The sequence below is a fragment of the Balaenoptera ricei genome, chromosome 10, assembly GCF_028023285.1.
Source record: "Balaenoptera ricei isolate mBalRic1 chromosome 10, mBalRic1.hap2, whole genome shotgun sequence".
NCBI classification, from domain to species: domain Eukaryota; kingdom Metazoa; phylum Chordata; class Mammalia; order Artiodactyla; family Balaenopteridae; genus Balaenoptera; species Balaenoptera ricei.
Genome location: NC_082648.1, coordinates 27,566,921 through 27,586,491, shown reverse-complemented (window position 1 = coordinate 27,586,491; position 19,571 = coordinate 27,566,921). Strand labels below are relative to the sequence as shown.

Here is a 19,571-nt window from a genome sequence, read left to right as displayed (position 1 = left end):
ACAGTACATTCATATTTTTGTTTACTGAAAGCAAGTATGTCAATATCTGAAATCATTTCAAGCACACTCAATGAGAGATTAAAAGAAGTCTTACACTGAGGGGGAAAAAAAGATGTTTGCTATCAATTTGATTTTGATTATAAAACTGTCTCACTGAGTCAAAACTTAGGAAAAAAGGAAGAATAAATCTGCAATGTAATTGAGAATAATCTGAAAGTACTATCAATAAAAACTGTTGCATGAAAGCATACTAATAATACATTCAGTCACGACACTACAATGCCTACCCTACTCTATGCTTATGTGTTGCTTTTTAGAAGAAGGTATTAATCTTCAACTTGGTTTACAAGGCCCTCCAAAACCTGCTGCTACTTCTCTCCAACTTCAGGTCATGCTTTGTTCCTTCTCACTCTTTCCATATGAAACAATTCAATCCCTGAAAACCTGTCAACTGCCTTAGCTGGCTTGAGTTGCTGAATCTTGTTAGAGATATTTCATTCCATTAAATGGACTAGTGTGTCCTTTTAAATTTATAACCATAAACCCCTAATGGGCATCTTTGTTTCTTTGGTAGGCTCACTTTTTCCTGCCCAGAGACAACTATTACATACTTAGCTCTCTTTCTCAAATCTCCCCCCTCCCTCTTACTTCCCCCTTCACTTTCAGATGATGACTCTTCCTCTTCCTCTTCAATGAATATGTAGATATTATCAGATCTAAATTCCCTCATTTCCCACCACCAAATCAAAAACACACCCACATTTCCACTCATCTTTCCCTTTATCCTTTCTGTTATAATGGAGGGAAGTTTCCCTCTCCCCATCAAAAGTCTGAACTTCTACTTAAGCTATAGGTTCCATCTCATATTTTCTCAAAGTCACTGACTCCTTTGGTTATTATTTATCTTTCTATTTCTTAGATTGCTCATTATGCTCCAGCTACATGACCTTTTGGCAGTCTCAAGAATAGATCAGGGCTTCCCTGGTGGCGCAGTGGTTGAGAATCTGCCTGCCAGTGCAGGGGATATGGGTTCGAGCCCTAGTCTGGGAAGATCCCACATGCCGCGGAGCAACTAAGCCCATGTGCCACAACTACTGAGCCTGTGCTCTAGAGCCCGTGGGCCACAACTACTGAGCCTGCGTGCCACAACTACTGAAGCCCGTGCGCCTAGAGCCCGTGCTCCGCAACAAGAGAAGCCACTGCAGTGAGAAGCCCATGCACCACAACGAAGAGTAGCCCCCACTCGCTGCAAATAAATAGAAAGCCTATGTTCAGCAACGAAGACCCAATGCAGCCAGAAATAAATAAATAAATTTATTTTAAAAAATAAAAAAATTAAAAAGAATAGATGAAGCTCTTTCCTACCTCAGGGCTTTTGACATACAACTCTCACTGCCTGAATGCTCTTTCTGCCTTCTTTCTTATGGTTAGCTCTTTCTCACCTTTTAGGCATCAGCTTAAATAGCAACGCCTCAGATAGGTCTTCATTTTTCTAACTAAAATTGGTTCCAAATCCTCTTCCATTACCGTTATTCCCCATTTTAGCTTCTTGATTTCTTATTGCATTTATAGTCATTTGAAATGCTTGTCTGTTAATTTGACTGGTCTGTTTTCTCCATTAGAATGTGAGCTCTGTGAAGCTGGCTATCATTTTGCTTACCAGTTTTTCTCCAGGACCCAGCACAGTGCTTTGCATAAAGTTATCACCAACAGAAGTTTATCAACTAAGTGATTTATTGAATGATTTCTTTGTTTTTTTCCAATTAATGATTTTACAACACTTATATAGTGACTAACAATCTTAATGACCAAGAAAGCTCACATACATGTCCACATGCTCGACAATGATGCCTTCTCCTCGTCAGGGCATTAAAAGACTCCTTGCATTTCATACACATTGTAACTTCATTATCTCGGATCCATCTTGGGGCTCTTTTTCCTAGCTCAGCAGTCTAAAAAGGAAAGAGAGATTCAACTTTAATGGCAAAAACTGTCATTTCCATCCATCCATCCATCCATCCATCCGTTCGTTCATTTATTTATTTTAAAAAGAATTTTAACAACATTGCTCATACCATGTTCTGAAACTCAAGATCCAGAAAAAGAGAAAGAAAAAAAAAAAGGTTCAAAGACATTTAAGCAGCATGAAAAGGCACTCTATTGTATTCATCTAAGAAGAAATGAGATTCTGTCCAAATAGCCAGTTTTGGCATTGCATAGGGAAAAGACTGGGTAACAAAATGACTAGATAGATCTTCTGCAACTGCAAACAGAAAAGAACTTAAAGAATTTAATTCAACTTACAGAAACCTCTGAGTGAATGTCATTATCCTTGGCAATTGCATTTCTGAAGGTTTCATGCCTCTGATGGAAAGCATCAATAGTCTCTTGAAGTGCCTAAAATATACATGAAATTCAAAGCACATATTAAAGTATCACATGCAAATTAATAAAAACACTTTATTAAATATCTAGGATGGAAATCACCTTAAAAATTAAATGACCTTATTCTGATGACTACAATATGTGCATAATAAAACAATATATGTGCATCTGGATACATATACAGAGATTACCACAAAAAAAAAATGAAAATAGAAATCAGGTTTACCTTGATCCATTCTTCTTTGTCTTGCTCAGAACTAAAATAAACAACAACAAAAAATTAAAGTGAATAAAGAGAACATTAATGAGTTATACCTGGTGCATACAACTGTATTTATGTTATTCCAACTTTCTGGAAAATTCAGGGATGTCCAAGAAGGAGTTATAATAAAAATTAAACAGAATCTCTGGCAATTGAACAAATGAATTCATAAACATAGTTTTATACCATCCACTTACTTTGGTACACATAACTTTTGATGGAGAGAGTTAAGTTTGTCTTCTATTAGTTTAACCACCATCATCTAGTTGTATATATCAAGTATCTGTAGATCTAGCATTATACTAGATATAGACTTAGTCTTCCAATTCACCTTTATGAAAACACATGAGGCTTTGAAAGGCTGCTAGTCACAACCCATCTTAGAAAAGATTGCAATTATCCTTGAGACTATAAATTATCTGTGTAAGTCCTTAGGGAGCTATGTAACATTTCCTTTGGTAAACAATTTAATTCTATTTTGCTAGGCTTCAGGCAATACCATACCTAATTCACTATAGATAAAACACAATGAAGATTTAAATGCCTGTAGGAAGGAGGTTTCACAGATTAATGAACCCCAGTATTTAATAATTTTCTGTTGGGAAAAAATTTCCCTTTTAGTAGACTTTGGACTCAGTAAGATCTCCAAATTGAGGGATTGTGAAGAGTGGGCTCTATTTGTTTGTATGTATTTGGTAGGCTAGGGCTAAGTCTGAGTCCCTGTCCCAGCCTGACTGTCACATGCCACAGTCCCACAGGTATCACATATGTATAAGTCTGTGATCATACCATCCATGTGACACCATCCATCTTTCTCACAAAAACTGAGTATCATGATGTGCCAGGAATACTGCTGGAATCCGTGCCTGTCAAATGTAAGATTCTGCTTATATTTCACCTGGGGATCCTGAACCAAGAACCTTGGTGGGGGCAGGGGCTTTAATCTTGCCCCTCAAAAAAGGTTTCTCCCTAATGCTATGCCCCGCCCCCACAAAATCAGCTCTATTGCTCTGGAAGCATAGTTATTTGCTAGCCGCTTTTAGCCTTTTAAATGCAAAGTAACCTGACAAGTCTTTAATGCCTTTTGTTTTACTTTCTCAATCATGGCAGATTTTAAAATTTACTCCTTTGTTTAATTTACTCATCACTATATTTTTATATCCATTTAGCAATAGAAAACCATTGAATAAAAACTACATAAAATAATTTTGTTTCAAAAGTTTATATTCTTTTGAATATGGAAGGGGAAGTAGAGTGTGAGAGGTCAGTCTTCAGGCTGACTTATCTAATAAGAAAAGCAGAACATTTTTTTCTGTGTTGGCTTCAGAAGTGAATTCTCTTTAAATATCACCAAATATATACCCAATTTGGGGTTCCATGTAATCCTTCAGACTTTCTGAGAATTTCAGTGTTTGTCTACATTCTTGAGAGAGTCATTATAGACCAGAAGATAAGTAATCACACTTCATTCAGATCTTCAATTCATCATGTAATCATAAATACAACTAAAGCAATGAGATTAGGGGAATAAGAAATTTAAGGAAAAATGAATGTGTTTTCAGTACTAATTGAAATGCATCCAATAGTGCATATTGGAACTCTACAAAATGATAACTGTCTGTACTTAAGAAAAATTTTCATGAATCAGCCCCATCCTGAAGCGAAAAACAGCCCAACCTGCTAATCGAGGGGGGCTGGAGTCCCTCTCAACTCAGGCAACCCAAGAATCCTTGATAATCTCTCTTCTGCTGTTCAGACACATTTCTCGGGTTTGCAGATTTGGAACTATGCTGATATTCAGAGCCAGCAGAACCTTCATTCATCTGTAATGAAGACTTCTATGATGATCAGAACTATTGATGAGTCTTCTCTGTCGCCAGGGCCAATCACTCAGGGAGTCAACCACTGAGTGAGGACTTAGGTCAGGAGCTTCCAAGTACAGTAACATAAATTGTTCTCTTGGGTTTGATGGCTGGGGTCCAAATCTCACCATGATAAAGTAGGATAACCATAACATCCAAAGCCAAGTCCACCACCATTTTAACTCATGCTTGAAATGCTGCCTCCTAATCCTCAAGGCAGTCTCCTGGCAGCTCCCTAAGTAATGCAGGTTCACTATATATTTTCTGTGGGAAATCAAAGGACTGGCTAGGTATTTCTTCAAACTTTCCTAACCTGCCACATGTTCCATATCTATAATCACCAATTCCCTGGCTCCCTGGGCACAGATTCCTATTAAAATAATTTATTCTCTTTTGAAAATGTGAAGTTTAAGCTCGTACATAGTTACTAAACACAAATATCCAGGATGAGTTCACCTAAGCAACCAGAACCACATGCTATTGGTGCAAAGGAATAGAAAGGAACAGAAGGGCTCTCTGATTTTCCATGGATTCTAGGGTATGAAAACCATCAGAGCTGGGATCAGTAGTTAACCTCTGATCTGTGAACTTTTGGTGTATCTCAATTTTCACCATGCTAGGTTTTTTTTTTTTATAGGATAAATGGATGACAGTTTCCTAAAGCAGATATTTTAAAACCTGACAGCACTCTGTCTTCTAGAGGTTCACGCATGAGGTAGCTGTGATCTACTACAGTGGTTCTCATGTTTTTTTTTTTTTTTCTTTCCAAACGTGGTTATGGTAGGGGGATGGATGCTAGGCCTCCAGATCTTTCTCTCCCACTCAATAAACATATAAGAAGAGCCACCCCTTTCAGAAGTCCTGGTTGCTACAGGCTACTAGAGCCCCAAATGGCCCCCTTCACGTATCCTCAACTGTGGCAGGAGAATCATCTTTTCCAAAATGCCTCCAAAATGATCGATTTCCAAAATCATTCTCTCCATCAAAGTGCCATTAAGTCCTATGAATGCAGAGTCTTTGAAGGACAGATAGTTAAAGCTTCAACATTTATCATGAAATAATAAACATCAATAAACATTTGTGGACCAAAAGGAAGGATGGCGGAAAAAAGGTTAGAGAACTTTTTCCTAGAAGACTCAAAACTTTGGCTTGAATGCAACAATTCGGTCACTTTAATTTACTGAATGCTTACTGTCTGAAAAACCACTATCCTAGGCACTACAGAGGAATCAAAAGGGAAGACATAATTCTTGACTTTCAAGAGCTCACATCTTTCCATTTATGTCCAACCAGACATGGGATAGATCCTCAGAATTATTTTGTCCTACAATTTATTCTGATGCTTTTGTAAAGTTGTGAGATAGGAATGGTTCTCTTACCTGGCTTGTAGTTCCAGTGTTCTCTCTTTCCCAGATACCTGGAAAGTGTGTGGATATTCCTCATTGTGAGTCTCTACAATTTTCATTCCATCAATGCCAACCCTGGTTCGAACTGTGAATTTAGAGCCCACCAAGCTGAATCTTGGCACGCAGTACAGCAACATGTTGTTGAACTGCAAAAAGGCAGAACACATGTAAAAAAACAGGAAAACAAAGACAGAGGAAAGTGACCAATATTGAAAGTAGCCCTAGACAAAAATTCCAGGGAATACCATACTTTCTATGTGAGAAAAATTACTTAAATACCAGAGAGCTTTTATGCTTGTATCAAAATTGTCATATTTTAAAATTTGTAACATATATTTCCCCCCTGTGTTGGTTCATAAATATTTTATTAATATTTAAGTAAACCAATCATCATTTTGTACTAGTAAGGAAGTTAGTTAAGGAAATTAAGCTCAGCAACAATTTATTAAGGACCTCTATATACCAGAAACTGAAGTTCTCAACCATGTAAGTTGAAGCCCTTAGGCAATAAAATTTCTAACTGTTGTGTCAGGCAACAAGTCTACAATAGCTGTTAGAGGAAAAGATTAATATTTAGCAATTATTTTTACCAATGTGTTTAATGTTAAGTTTAAAAAAGTAGGCAAATTATTAGTTCAAATTTCATTAGAACATGGGTTAGCACACTAAATCCTCTGTAGAAAAACAAAGTCACTGTTTTATACTGCCCCACATCTTGCTTAAGAATTCATCATGTATGAATTAACAGAAAAGTCATTTATTTTAGCAAAAAGTCTTTATTTAAAATGAAGAACCTTATTTTGAAACTGAATCAAATTAGTGCCTCATTTCTAGTCAACCATGAACAGCTCCTGGACTTCCCTGGTGGCGCAGTGGTTGAGAATCTGCCTGCCAATGCAGGGGACACGGGTTCGAGCCCTGGTCTGGGAAGATCCCACATGCCGCGGAGCAACTGGGCCCGTGAGCCACAACTACTGAGTCTGCGCGTCTGGAGCTTGTGCTCTGCAATAAGAGAGGCCACGATAGTGAGAGGCCCACGCACCGCGATGAAGAGTGGCCCCCACTCGCCGCAACTAGAGAAAGCCCTCGCACAGAAACGAAGACCCAAAACAGCCAAAAAAAAATAACTAAATAAATAAATTAAAAAAAAAAAAAGAACCCGCCTGCCAATGCAGGGGACACGGGTTCAAGTCCTGCTCCCGGAAGATCCCACATGCCACGGAGCAACTGGGCACGTGTGCCACAACTACTGAGCCTGCGCTCTAGAGCCCGTGAGCCACAACTAGTGAAGCCCGCGTGGCTAGAGCCCAGGCTCGTAACAAGAGAAGCCACCGCGGTGAGAAGCCCATACACCACAACGAAGAGCAGCCCCTGCTCAACGCAACTAGAGAAAGCCCGTGCGCAGCAACAAAGGCCCGACGCAGCCCAAAATAAATAAAAAATAAGTAAATTTATAAAAAAACAAAACAAAACAAAACAATGAACAGCTCCTGCTAATCAGTACCAAGCAATGATTTGGGGAAGGCATTTAATTAACTTTTAAATATATTAAAACATGCAAAAGGATGAAACTCTAAATATGGGGGTTAATTTGTAGGCAGATTCCTAAAGAAGGTCCATATTTATCTTTCTACTTCATATTTATTGTTTCTAACACTGTTTCTAGGCTTAAATATATTTTTGTAAGAAAAGCAACTGGGAACTTAAACACTTATGTAACCTCTCATGTCTCAGGATCATTATCTGTAAAAGTCACAGGTTGTTGAGAGGATTAAATGAGGAATAATGTCCTGTTGTCAGGTCCTCTTTTTAGCTCCAACCATCAAAGAAATGTTGATGGATATTTAAAACATTTCAACATCTTTATGTGACAATGTCCACTGTACTCATTCTGAAAGCAAATTTTTTACCAGTTTGTTCCTCATACATTATTTTGCAACTTCCTATAACTAACATCATAAATTTCATTTCCACACTGTATAATGTAGAAATAAAAGGGCACTAAATACGTTTTTATCAGATATATCTGAGCACCACATTTCACATTTACATTTCTAGAAGGGAACATAATCAATGCTTTATCATTAATTGTCCACTGTATTCTAAATATGGCAATCACAGCCTCACTGTAGTACACAGAATTTAGAGATCTGAAAATACTCTTAAATGTTCTCATCACCATCCCAGCTTGATTAAGGCAACAGCTTGCTAACTGTTCATGTTAGTATTTCTTTCCTCTATAAGGTCTTCTCAGGAGGGGATTTGGCCATGTCTGAACAGTACTGCAGGAGTTGCAAAGCGCCACCAAAATGGACAGGGCTAGCCAATAAATACCCTTTTTCTTCTGCTTAGAGGTGAAGGTGATAATGCTTACAAAGAAGATGCCATATACGTAAAGGAATTAAGTAGCTAGTCCTGTTCCCTCTGTGAACCTTGCTCCTGTGGCAAAAGCCACCATCACCTTCTCTGGGTTTTGCTGGTACTAAAAGAGGGAGTAGCACCAAGTAGACTGACTTTCCCTTTCAGTGAAAGAAACTCCTTTTATTCCATGCCCGCTACTCAGAAGTAGTTATTGACAAAGCAGTCTCTGGCTGGCAAGCTCTAGAAGTGCTAGGCTGTGCCAAAACCTAGAAGAAAGTCTCAACTTTATTAAAAGTGTAGGGAGGTTCCTGCTTCTTGATCTCCAGGGCTCCTCAACTAGTTATTTCAAGTCTCTTTAAAATATATTATTTGATTGAAATAATTCAATTTCATGTCTCACTAGTGACAGTTCATTAAAGTTTGTTTTAGAAGGTAAAAATACATTGTTGGAGAAAATTTCCAGTGCCCGGCCTGTATTCAAAGTTTAAATAAGTCAAGAGAAAAAAATATATATAACTCTGTCAAAAGGTATAAGGAAACAAGGACTAGAACTCCAAAGAGCCAAGAATAAAACCTCCTATCATTCTATGGGATAATTCAGTGATTTTTTTTTTTAACTTTCAGATGTCAGGTGTGGTTATTTACTTACTCAACAGAGTAACCTACATAACATAAAAAGCATGATGTGGAGGCAAGCAAATATGCAAACACATGATGATCATTTGAAAGCTGAAATCAAATTCTAAATATAACTTGGTTTTTCAGATTTACAAGTGTAATTATCTCCAGAATAGGAAATAGAAAACTAGCGCTCATTTTACTTCTAGAGAGAAAGGAGAAAAAATAAAAGGTACTTCTGAAGTTTCTACATATAAGAAAAAAAAGATGCTCTATGGGAATAAATGTGTGCTGGGGAGAGGAGAGATTCTGTGACAAGTACAGTACTACAGGGGAAGGACTGAAAGAATGAACACGACAAGAACTGCTTCTAAGATGGTCTTCAAAAGATGAATAAGGCTTTCCTAAAATTTCTGCTGTATGACTCCATTCTCCTGGAAGGCAATGACACGATATGCTTGATAGCTTATAATAACTGGAACAAGATGGGTACTTTTCTCAAAGTCACTACTGTTGTATTCCCCCAAGGTCCTTTGCCATCTGTCCTCCAAATAGCTGTTTAATTTGGCTCTGAATTAAGGTATTCAATCCAAAACTATTTCCAGAATAATTCTCAAATGTGAAAATTAAACCAAGGCCATTGGTTAGACACAGAGCTGAAAGTTTAACTATAGAAACTGTAACACTGATGTTGAAGAGGGGAAAGGAAAATTACCTAAGCACCTACAGGTAAAGACAAAGGGAAGACACTGACTCCCAGGCATTTTGCCCAGAACAGTATATTAAGCATCTCTTTTTAATCTGGATTTTTGATGCTTTGACATCTTGGGGCCTTGCTGACATTGGAGGACTGCCCCCTCTCAGGACTACTCAATTCTTTGAGACAGTGAGTGACTCACCTGCAAGCATGACTTTCATATGGAAACCAACAGATCCAGAACTCACACCCCAATCACCTCCTCTATTGAGTGCTTACACTCTGGGTCAGTGTTCCCCTTCCCTAAGAACCCTAAGGCTAGGTACCAGGCAACAGTCCCTGTGTGCCAGAGCCTGATGAAATTATTTAAACTAGCAAATTCTAAGCTGGTTTTCTCTGCCTTGCCCATTCCTTCTCGCAGAAACCACAGTACAGGCTCTTGCCCACATTTGCTGCTTGCTTTCTCTGCCTTTTGACCAACTGGTGCTTTCTCATGTAGCTCTTCCATGGTGTGGCATGCCCCCTCCTTTTGGAATCTCCGAGTATAACTATCTTTTCAATGGCAATCATCTCCTGATGTGTTGGCCTCACCATATTTGAATAACAAAACCTACATTTCAAAATAAACAGCCCTCTGGACCCTAACATGACATCACATGTCACTGATTTACATTTAGGTCTCTGTAAAACTTCTGAAAGGTGAAGTTCTTCTGTTGAGCTCCAATGAAGACTTTTTTATAGTTAATTTGTAAAATATCTATAAATTTTTTAAGTTATTGAGATATAATTCATATACCCTTTTAAAATGTATAATTCATGGTTTTTATATATTTGTAAATCGTGCAGCCATCACTACTACCTAATTTTAGAACGTTTCATGACTCTAAATGGAAATCCTGTATCCATTTCCTCCTCCCCACCAGCCCTAAGCTACCACTACTTACTTCCTGCCTCTATGCATTTGCCTATTCTAGACATTTCATATAAATGGAATCATATCACACAGTGTGGCTTTTTGTGAATGGCTTCTTTCACTTTACACAACGTTTTCAAAGTTCATTCACGTAGTATGTATCAGTATTTTATTCCTTTTTACTGCCATATAATATTCCAGTGCATGGTTATACCACATTTTGTTTATCCATTCATCAACTGATGGACATTTAGTTTGTTTCCACTTTTTGGCTATAATGAATACTTTTGCTATGAACATTCATGTATAAATTTTGTGTGGATGGACATGTTTTCAATTTTCTTTAGTTATACAAACTTGAAGTAGAAACGCTTCAAGAGAGATACTGAACACCCTTCTGCATGACAATTAGTTCCTGTAAATCTTCCTTTCAAAGGAAGCTGTAACCAGACAACAGAAGCCTCTAAGCCCCCAACAACTCATACTAAGGCTGGTGAGATGACTGCCTTGCAGCAGAAAAGTCAGATGTGATAACATCCTGAGAATGTGTCATGTGCCAGTTACCGGGCAGCCTCTTGACCAATGTGTCTGTTTCTTTGCCTATAATAACAATCATAGTAATAGCTAACATTTACTGAGCTATTACTCAAGGTTAGCTTATTGTTACTCATTGTTAGCTATTATGATTATTATTATATCATTAGATATAGAAAGGAACTGGAATTAACAGAGACTAAAATATAATGGCCTGGATGCCCCAGGGAGAGTGCCTATATTTTCGATAAGTTCTAGACTAACTGTCATTTCCCGGAAGTTAAGGCAGGGATGGAGACTGATCGCAGTGAAAAGGAATTATGTAGCAAACTCATGTACTTTTACATAGATATTTGAGGCACAAGTTTTACAACTTTGTCTATATATTTCTTCAACTAGAAGAATTAAAAATAGTGGTCCCCACATATACACTGATGGCTATGATCATCATGGAAAGGTTAAATCATCTTCACTACGTGTTACTGAAGTAAATTATACATGGTAAGTACACAGAAAGATTATAGAAAAATACTTCAAAAAAAGATTTGTGTCCTTGAAAGAACAAGTTTCAGTTACTAAGGACATTCCCTGATGTGGAATCCTGACAGTACTGACTAAACCAGGTTAGATATAATTGTTTTGGTGAGAGCAAGCAAGCATCCTACTTTTCCAATATGCATATAACACTGTTTATGGGTTATTCTTATGTGACTTGCTCATACTACAAAACTCACTAAGAAAAGGTAGCGCTCTTGTGCCGATGTGTTCCGAGCAGCTAGTTTGAGGATCTGTCCTTCTTTTATTAGTTCATTTGAAGGATTTACAATGTCTTCTTCTTCTCCCAACATTTCATAAATCTCTAAGAGTTTCTTTAGGTTCTCCTAGGAAATTAAAACAAAACACAGCAAGATCATATATAAGGAGGTTTCACCTTAGTTCCTTTAATCAATGACCTTAGCTAAAATATACATAATTCAGAAGGGATTGGAACTAAGCATAAATTTTGGTATAAAGTATGTCAGTTATGATCAAATTAAAACCTGGGAGAAGAGGGATAACACTAAACATTTTATAAACAATATTTTTTGTTCACTTGTATCAATTCATTTGGGTCCAAACCTGTAGATAATATCAGACTATATTATTGGCAATTATCTAACTGGAATATTCCCATTTCCTCTGGAAACCACTTACCATTTTTCTTATTGCACTATTAGAATGACTTGCTGCTGTAGATATAATTTCAAGTGATTCTAAATGGAAAAAAAGAAAAGTAAATACATTTTGTCCTTACTATGTTACTAGATAGCTGAATAATATACAGTACAATAAGAAGAAATCTGAGACCGAAGATACACGATAAAAGCAGGGGGCAATTTGCATTTACAAGCTGGATACTTTCAAAAGTTCATTTGTAAGCAGATTATTTGGAACTTGAAGGGTATTTCCTCATTAAAAGTCATATACAGTGAGTAAGCTCTCAGGTACATTTAATTGATAAGGGACCTTCAAAATAACAAACACCCTGACACTAGCTTGGTACAAGGAACTTTGTCAGGGGCTTTCATATATATTAGGTCAATTCATTCTTATGCAACCTTGAATGGAAAGTATATTAGCTTCATTTGGCAGATGAAAGAAGTAGAGAGTGATGTGACTTGGCTAAGGTCACAAATTATGATACTGAAGGGCTACATTAGAACCTAAGTCTTCTGACTCAAAGTTCTACAATATTTCAGCAGTAGTAAGTATTTCACTAGTTTTATGAGAAAATTAACCACCAAGCATAATCAGTTTTCCTTGGGAAAACACACTCACATTTCTAGTCTAGGTGAAAGGGAATTTTCTGATGCCAATGTTGACGGAGGGTTTTGTTGCTAGGCCAGGTGGTAGCGAGAGATGGGAATGGGAACTCTGATATGGGCAAGGCAGGAGCTTCGGGACTACTGGTGAAGAGATGTGAAAGCTGAGGCTTCCTGCTGGATTAATCTGAGGGAATGTTCTCAATCCTACATCATGTCCTGCTCTCTTCCTTTCTTTCCTATCTTATGAATACTGGTTGGGTTAATTCTGTTACCACAACAACCCCATTATTCTGAACCAGCTTTTCTGTCTTCTTCGTTCTACTGCTGAACAAAATGCACTTTTGTTGCTTTCCCCTCTACTTTTAGGTCTCTAAAAGTACTTCTGTGATTTCCTTAGAACTTTAGTGTAAGTAGTAATGGGAAACCAAAAAGAGTAATAAAATACCCTATTATGTTGCTGACTCTCTCATTTTTGACATAGCTACCTTAGCAGGAGTCAAAGTCTTTTGAGTACAGAAGAAGCAGAATTTTTATTTATATTTTGGAGAACTATCCTGATTTTGAGCAATTCTTTGCATTCCACATAGTATCCAAGGTAGAGGGAGACAAATTAAGATGGGCTGGGGCCACTGCCCACGAGACTAGTTTGAGAAGTAGCAATGGTGATCCAACCTCCAATCCTACCACTACTAAAACCAAGCACTCAGGCCAGGTGAGTGGAAAGCGGGGATGAAGTGGAAAGTGGAAGAAGACAAGTTAGGATAATTCTAAACTTTAGAGGAAGAAAGGGGAGATGAGAAGTTCCTGTGGTCACCAACTCACTTGGATGGTGGAAGAAACATCACAGATAGCCTATGTTCAGAAAAAGACCCAGTCTCTAAGACCAAAGATTGTGTTTTGTGTCCATCTCTCAACAAGGTTCACTTATAACAGCAGACAAAAAAGTATTAGAGAAAGTAGCAATGCTTTAAGACTGTACACCACTATTGTTTGTACATGTTGATTACTAATCCAAGTTAAATTTTCTCTTCACAGTTAACTGATTTTTTTAAAGTACACAAGAAAACAAAATTCTTATTGAAACTCTTAAGCCCTAAAAAGTCTTCCATTATGATCTAATGAAAAAATAAAAGATTTTTAATTTTTTCATAAAAAAAAAAAAGTAGTACAGGAGTAGAGAAGGAATAAAGTTTTCTCAGGGAAAATGTTAACTGACACTAAACAGCACCATTGTCTCTTCTGTCTTAGAGTAGAGAAAGGTAGAGAGATATCACTTTGCTTAGGCTATTTTTACATAGTAAATGTCATCTTAGTGTTCTTGGTATGTATCAACCTACCTAATTAACCAGCAGCACTAGTAATTCTGAATGGTTGTATTCTTCCTGTGAGAAGGTAATTGTGTATTGCTATTCCAGATGTCTCTAAGACTATAGTTTTATATTTCACAGTTAATGATTAATGTGAAACCAGCATGAGAAATGTGATTTGCATTGCTCCAAGCCTATGATTTGGGCTCAAAAGTGCTTGCCTAATTGAGGTGCTGATGACAATTTCCAGTGAGGTTATTTTCTGGCACCAATATTTTACTAAAGTGGCTATGAGACCTATCTCACTTTGAAATCACAAGCCTACTTGGCCACTATATTATCCCATAATGGAAAGCAGGGGCGGGGCGGGGGTGGGGAGGAGTATTTACTTTTAGCATCATTCCAGTCCGGAGAACCAGGAGGCAATTTCCTTAGGTAGTCCTTAAGGAGCATCTCATACCGGGGAATCCGCTGAACAGGTTCTAGCATGTGATGCTGCAAAGTCAAGCTCCCACAGATCTTCTGTTTCTGTAATGAGAAAGGTTTTTTAAAAAAGATTTAAAAATTAGGTTAGCCAGTCTAAAACAATTCAACGTAACATAGAATTTTCATTAAGGGCAGCATTTCCCTACAAAGTGTGGTCTGTGCATCACCTGCATTAGATATACCTGGGATGCTATTAAAAATGGAAATTCTGGCTTCCCTGGTGGCGCAGTGTTTGAGAATCTGCCTGCCAATGCAGGGGACACGGGTTCGAGCCCTGGTCTGGGAAGATCCCACATGCCGCAGAGCAACTAGGCCCGTGAGCCACAACTATTGAGCCTGCGCGTCTGGAGCCTGTGCCCTGCAACAAGAGAGGCTGCGATAGTGAGAGGCCCGTGCACCGCGATGAAGAGTGGCCCCTGCTTGCCGCAACTGGAGAAAGCCCTCGCACAGAAACGAAGACCCAACACAGCCAAAAATAAATAAATAAATAAATAAATTTATTAAAAAAAAAGGAAATTCTGAACCCCAACGCAATCTATGAAACCACAGTTTTGAGGCCACAGCCTGGGCATATGCATAAAAACACCTCCAATTCTTCCATTAAAGTTTGAGGACCACCAATCTAGTGTTAAGAACAGAAAGAAAAATCAAGTAGAATTTGAAGCAAGAAATTTCCAGATTGATGGCATCCACTTCAATTAGTCACTACAAGGGTTTGTCAGGTCACATTATTAAATCATACTCCAGAGATTTTTAAAAGAAGCATCTATTTAATGAGGTTCACTAAGTAATACTGCATTAAATGACTCTGGACTCAGCAGAAACTATTTCATAATAAGGCTACCATAAATGTCATTTCCTTTGAACTTAAAAAAGACTCCACATGTAGAAAAGTGACAAGATAAGAAAATTTTAATTTTTCATTAGGTCATGGCATTCTTTTCCATTAGAAACCAAACTCTAAACAGATCTCCTTTGCTTAGGGCAAAATTGAGTCTATAGAACATGCTTTCAGTAAGCTGTCAACATGGAAGGAGAGAAAAAAGATTACTTGAAAAATAAGATGTGTTCCTGTTCATATTAAACAAAGCAGAAACCCCCTTAATATATTTATTAATGACCATGATTAGGGCACTGCAGGGTAAAAAATGTTGTATTAAGACATGATGTTTGCATTCAAAGCAAACAAGAAACTAAAAGCTTCATAGAGAATGGAATATTTACACATGAACTCAGGTGAGGTCAGGCTTTGGGCAGGGAAATTACCAGGGGGTAAGTGCAGGAAGAGGGACCTTGGAGAACAGGCCCAAAACAGTGGGGCATGAAGCATGTTTAGTGAAAGGGGGCAGTTGAGTTCTGCTCGGAAATAAGATACTTATAGGGAAATAGGGGATGAGGAAGAAAAGGTAATCTGGGGCAATAATGTCAAGCTGGGTTTAGATTTACTTCATCTAATGCAGGTTTTCATGCAGGGGAGTGATATCATTAGATATGACAGCTATTAAGATTAATCTACAGCAATGTGGCTTTAGGCAGATGTGGGGAAACTAGTTTGGAAGTTATTGTAGACCAGGAGAAAAGTAAAAAGAGCCTGAAATTAGCATGGAAGCTGAGGGTTAATGGCTTTCCTTAATAAAGTGTAAGATATTAATATTATAAGTTTACTTATTGCATTTGATTTTCTCCAGCAAGACTATGGTATATATATACACACACGCATATATATATCTCTCCATGAAAATATTACTGATCCCCAAATTTTTACATGAAGAAACTGGCTCAGAAAAGTTAGGGGAGTTTTCTAAGGTCAAGTGGCTCTAAGTGGCAGACTAGAATCCTAAACTAGGTTAGTTGATTCTCAGTCTACCATTCCTTTCACAACTCCATCCGTTCCTCATAATATGGAGAAGACAGACATTGCTGAGATAGTTTTAATATTTGATGAAACAATGATAATGACCACCATCGTGTAGTGAGCACTTACTATGCAACAAGCTCCATGCTAAGTCCCTTGAAAATATTATCTAACAGGCAAATGGACACACACAGAGAATGAGGAAAAGTGACAAATCAAAGATAAAGCCAAGTGGTCAAATTCTGGTGAATAAAAGAATATTGGTGCTATGTGATAAATCCAATCACATAACCACAAGCTACTCTGTGCAAGGCACAAAAGGTCAAGTGGAAAAAAAGTCTGTAAGCTAAAGACAGGAATGGAACATGTTGACTTTGTATTGACAACAAGATGTTCATACAGAATTTTGTAGCCAGCACTCAGCATTTTGTAACTGGAGTTCAGGGGTAGAGGAATATACTAGAAATAATGACCCTATAAGCATCTGTATGACATGATGGTTAAAGGCTTGGGAAACTATGATGTCACTGAGAGTGTGGAGAGAAAGAAGATTATGAAGGGCAAAAACCTTGTATTCTGCCCACATTTAAATATTAGCAAAAGGGGTTAGTGAAAGAACCAAAGAACGAGCCAGTATTCAGAAAGGTAGATGAATGCTTAATCATGAGAGAAAAGAGATGTTCAAAAAAAGGAGTGAAGGGGAAAAACAAGACTTTTGGCTATGGCTGAGTGAGTAGACTGGCAAAATCCTCCCTTTAAAAAGCAACTTTATAATGAGAAGCTACTATAGCACTGGGACCTCTACTCAATGCTCCGTGGTGACCTAGACGGGAAGGAAACCCAAAAAAGAGGGGATATATGTATACATACAGCTGATTCACTTTGCTGCACAGTAGAAACTAACACAATGTTGTAAAGCAACTATACTCCAATAAAAATTAAAAAAAAAATAAAAAGCAACTTTAAAGCTGGATAAAATTGATTTAAACAACAACAATCATTTCAGCACTTTGGAAATTGACCAAAGGCACAAAACAATCTGAAAAGTGTTTCTTTTAAAAACTGCTGAACTTTGGGTAAGAACAGTAAGAAGCTGTGGTATTCTGGCCTGGGGCTGCACCTCTTCCTCCCCCAGCTCAGTCAATGTGAAGATTCTGCAAAGGTGGGGCAGGCTGTGAGGACTGGAGGTTTCTCTGCTGAAGTTAAGAGGGCTCATTTGATTTAGAGCGGTGAACCATATGCCCAGCAACACTGTCAGTGGAAGTGATGGTCTCTGAGGTGGGCAAGTGGGGAAGACCAATGACTTTAATAGCCTGAAGCTCTGTTGTGGTCGGACAATCATTTCCTTGGCTGAGGCTGTGTGAATAACCAGCAGAGACAGAAGAGAGCCCAAGGCAGCAATCTCCTGGCCACTCTGAGGTTGTGGAGATGCAGACAGAAGATACAGACAGGAGATGTGAAAGGGCCACAAGGACTTGGAAATGGCCTGATCTTTAAATAAGTGTGTGCCCCTCCACACACACTTATAGGGCCATCAGCAGAGGAGAGAAGCTAACTGGATCTAGGTAGTTAAGCACCTGTGTTTAATAACTGTTTGATCTTTAACCTACACAGATATAGGGGCAACCCCTATAAAGCCAAGATCACATACAAACACAAGAATATTCAACAAAAAACTGAATAGAGACATTAGTGGCTGCATACCAGAGGAGAGATAAAGTTCATAGATTTAGTCTAAGCAAGTTAATAAACAAACAAACAAAAAAACAAAAGTAACCACAGCCACTCTCAGTAGGGAAAATCCGAATCTAGAGTTCCCACAAAATAGGTTATCTAAAATGTCCAGGGCTTCCCTGGTGGCACAGCGGTTAAGAATCTGCCTGCCGAGAGGGCAGACAGCAGAAGCAAGAAGAACTACAATCCTGCAGCCTGTGGACCAAAAACCACAGTTACAGAAAGATAGACAAGATGAAAACGCAGAGGGCTATGTACCAGATGAAGGAACAAGAAAAAACCCCAGAAAAACAACTAAATGAAGTGGAGATAGGCAACCTTCCAGAAAAAGAATTCAGAATAATGATAGTGAAGATGATCCAGGACCTCGGAATAAGAATGGAGGCAAAGATTGAGAAGATGCAAGAAACGATTAACAAAGACCTAGAAGAATTAAAGAATAAACAAACAGAGATGACCAATACAATAACTGAAATGAAAACTACACTAGAAGGAATCAATAGCAGAATAACTGAGGCAGAAGAACGGATAAGTGACCTGGAAGACAGAATGGTGGAATTCACTGCTGTGGAACAGACTAAAGAAAAAAGAATGAAAAGAAATGAAGACAGCCTAAGAGACCTCTGGGACAACATTAAACGCCACAACATTCGCATTATAGGGGTCCCAGAAGGAGAAGAGAGAGAGAAAGGACCAGAGAAAATATTTGAAGAGATTATAGTCGAAAACTTCCCTAACATGGGAAAGGAAATAGCCACCCAAGTCCAGGAAGCACAGAGAGTCCCATACAGGATAAACCCAAGGAGAAACACGCCGAGACACATAGTAATCAAAGTGGCAAAAATTAAAGACAAAGAAAAATTATTGAAAGCAGCAACGGAAAAACGACAAATAACATACAAGGGAACTCCCATAAGGTTAACAGCTGATTTCTCAGCAGAAACTCTGCAAGCCAGAAGGGAGTGGCATGATATACTTAAAGTGATGAAAGGGAAGAACCTACAACGAAGATTACTCTACCCGGCAAGGATCTCATTTAGATTTGATGGAGAAATCAAAAGCTTTACAGACAAGCAAAAGCTAAGAGAATTCAGCACCACCAAACCAGCTCTACAACAAATGCTAAAGGAACTTCTCTAAGTGGGAAACACAAGAGAAGAAAAGGACCTACAAAAACAAACCCAAAACAATTAAGAAAATGGTCATAGGAACATACATATCAATAATTACCTTAAACGTGAATGGATTAAAGGCCCCAACCAAAAGACATAGATTGGCTGAATGGATACAAAAACAAGACCCATATATATGCTGTCTACAAGAGACCCACTTTAGACCTAGGGACA

General features: G+C 38.1%; 1 protein-coding gene across 2 annotated transcripts in view; it reads right to left on the bottom strand.

The window, feature by feature from the left end:
• The window catches only part of FGD4 (FYVE, RhoGEF and PH domain containing 4), a 214,824-nt gene that overhangs the window by 12,916 nt on the left and 182,337 nt on the right, over positions 1-19,571 (bottom strand). For both annotated transcript variants that reach the window (XM_059935621.1, XM_059935620.1), the window contains exons 8-14: positions 14,540-14,678; positions 12,233-12,291; positions 11,773-11,919; positions 5,889-6,061; positions 2,612-2,642; positions 2,305-2,397; positions 1,827-1,952 (exon numbers count right to left, since the gene is read on the bottom strand). In XM_059935621.1, coding sequence (XP_059791604.1) covers positions 1,827-1,952; positions 2,305-2,397; positions 2,612-2,642; positions 5,889-6,061; positions 11,773-11,919; positions 12,233-12,291; positions 14,540-14,678 — 768 coding nt within the window. The remainder of the gene's footprint in view (positions 1-1,826; positions 1,953-2,304; positions 2,398-2,611; positions 2,643-5,888; positions 6,062-11,772; positions 11,920-12,232; positions 12,292-14,539; positions 14,679-19,571) is intronic.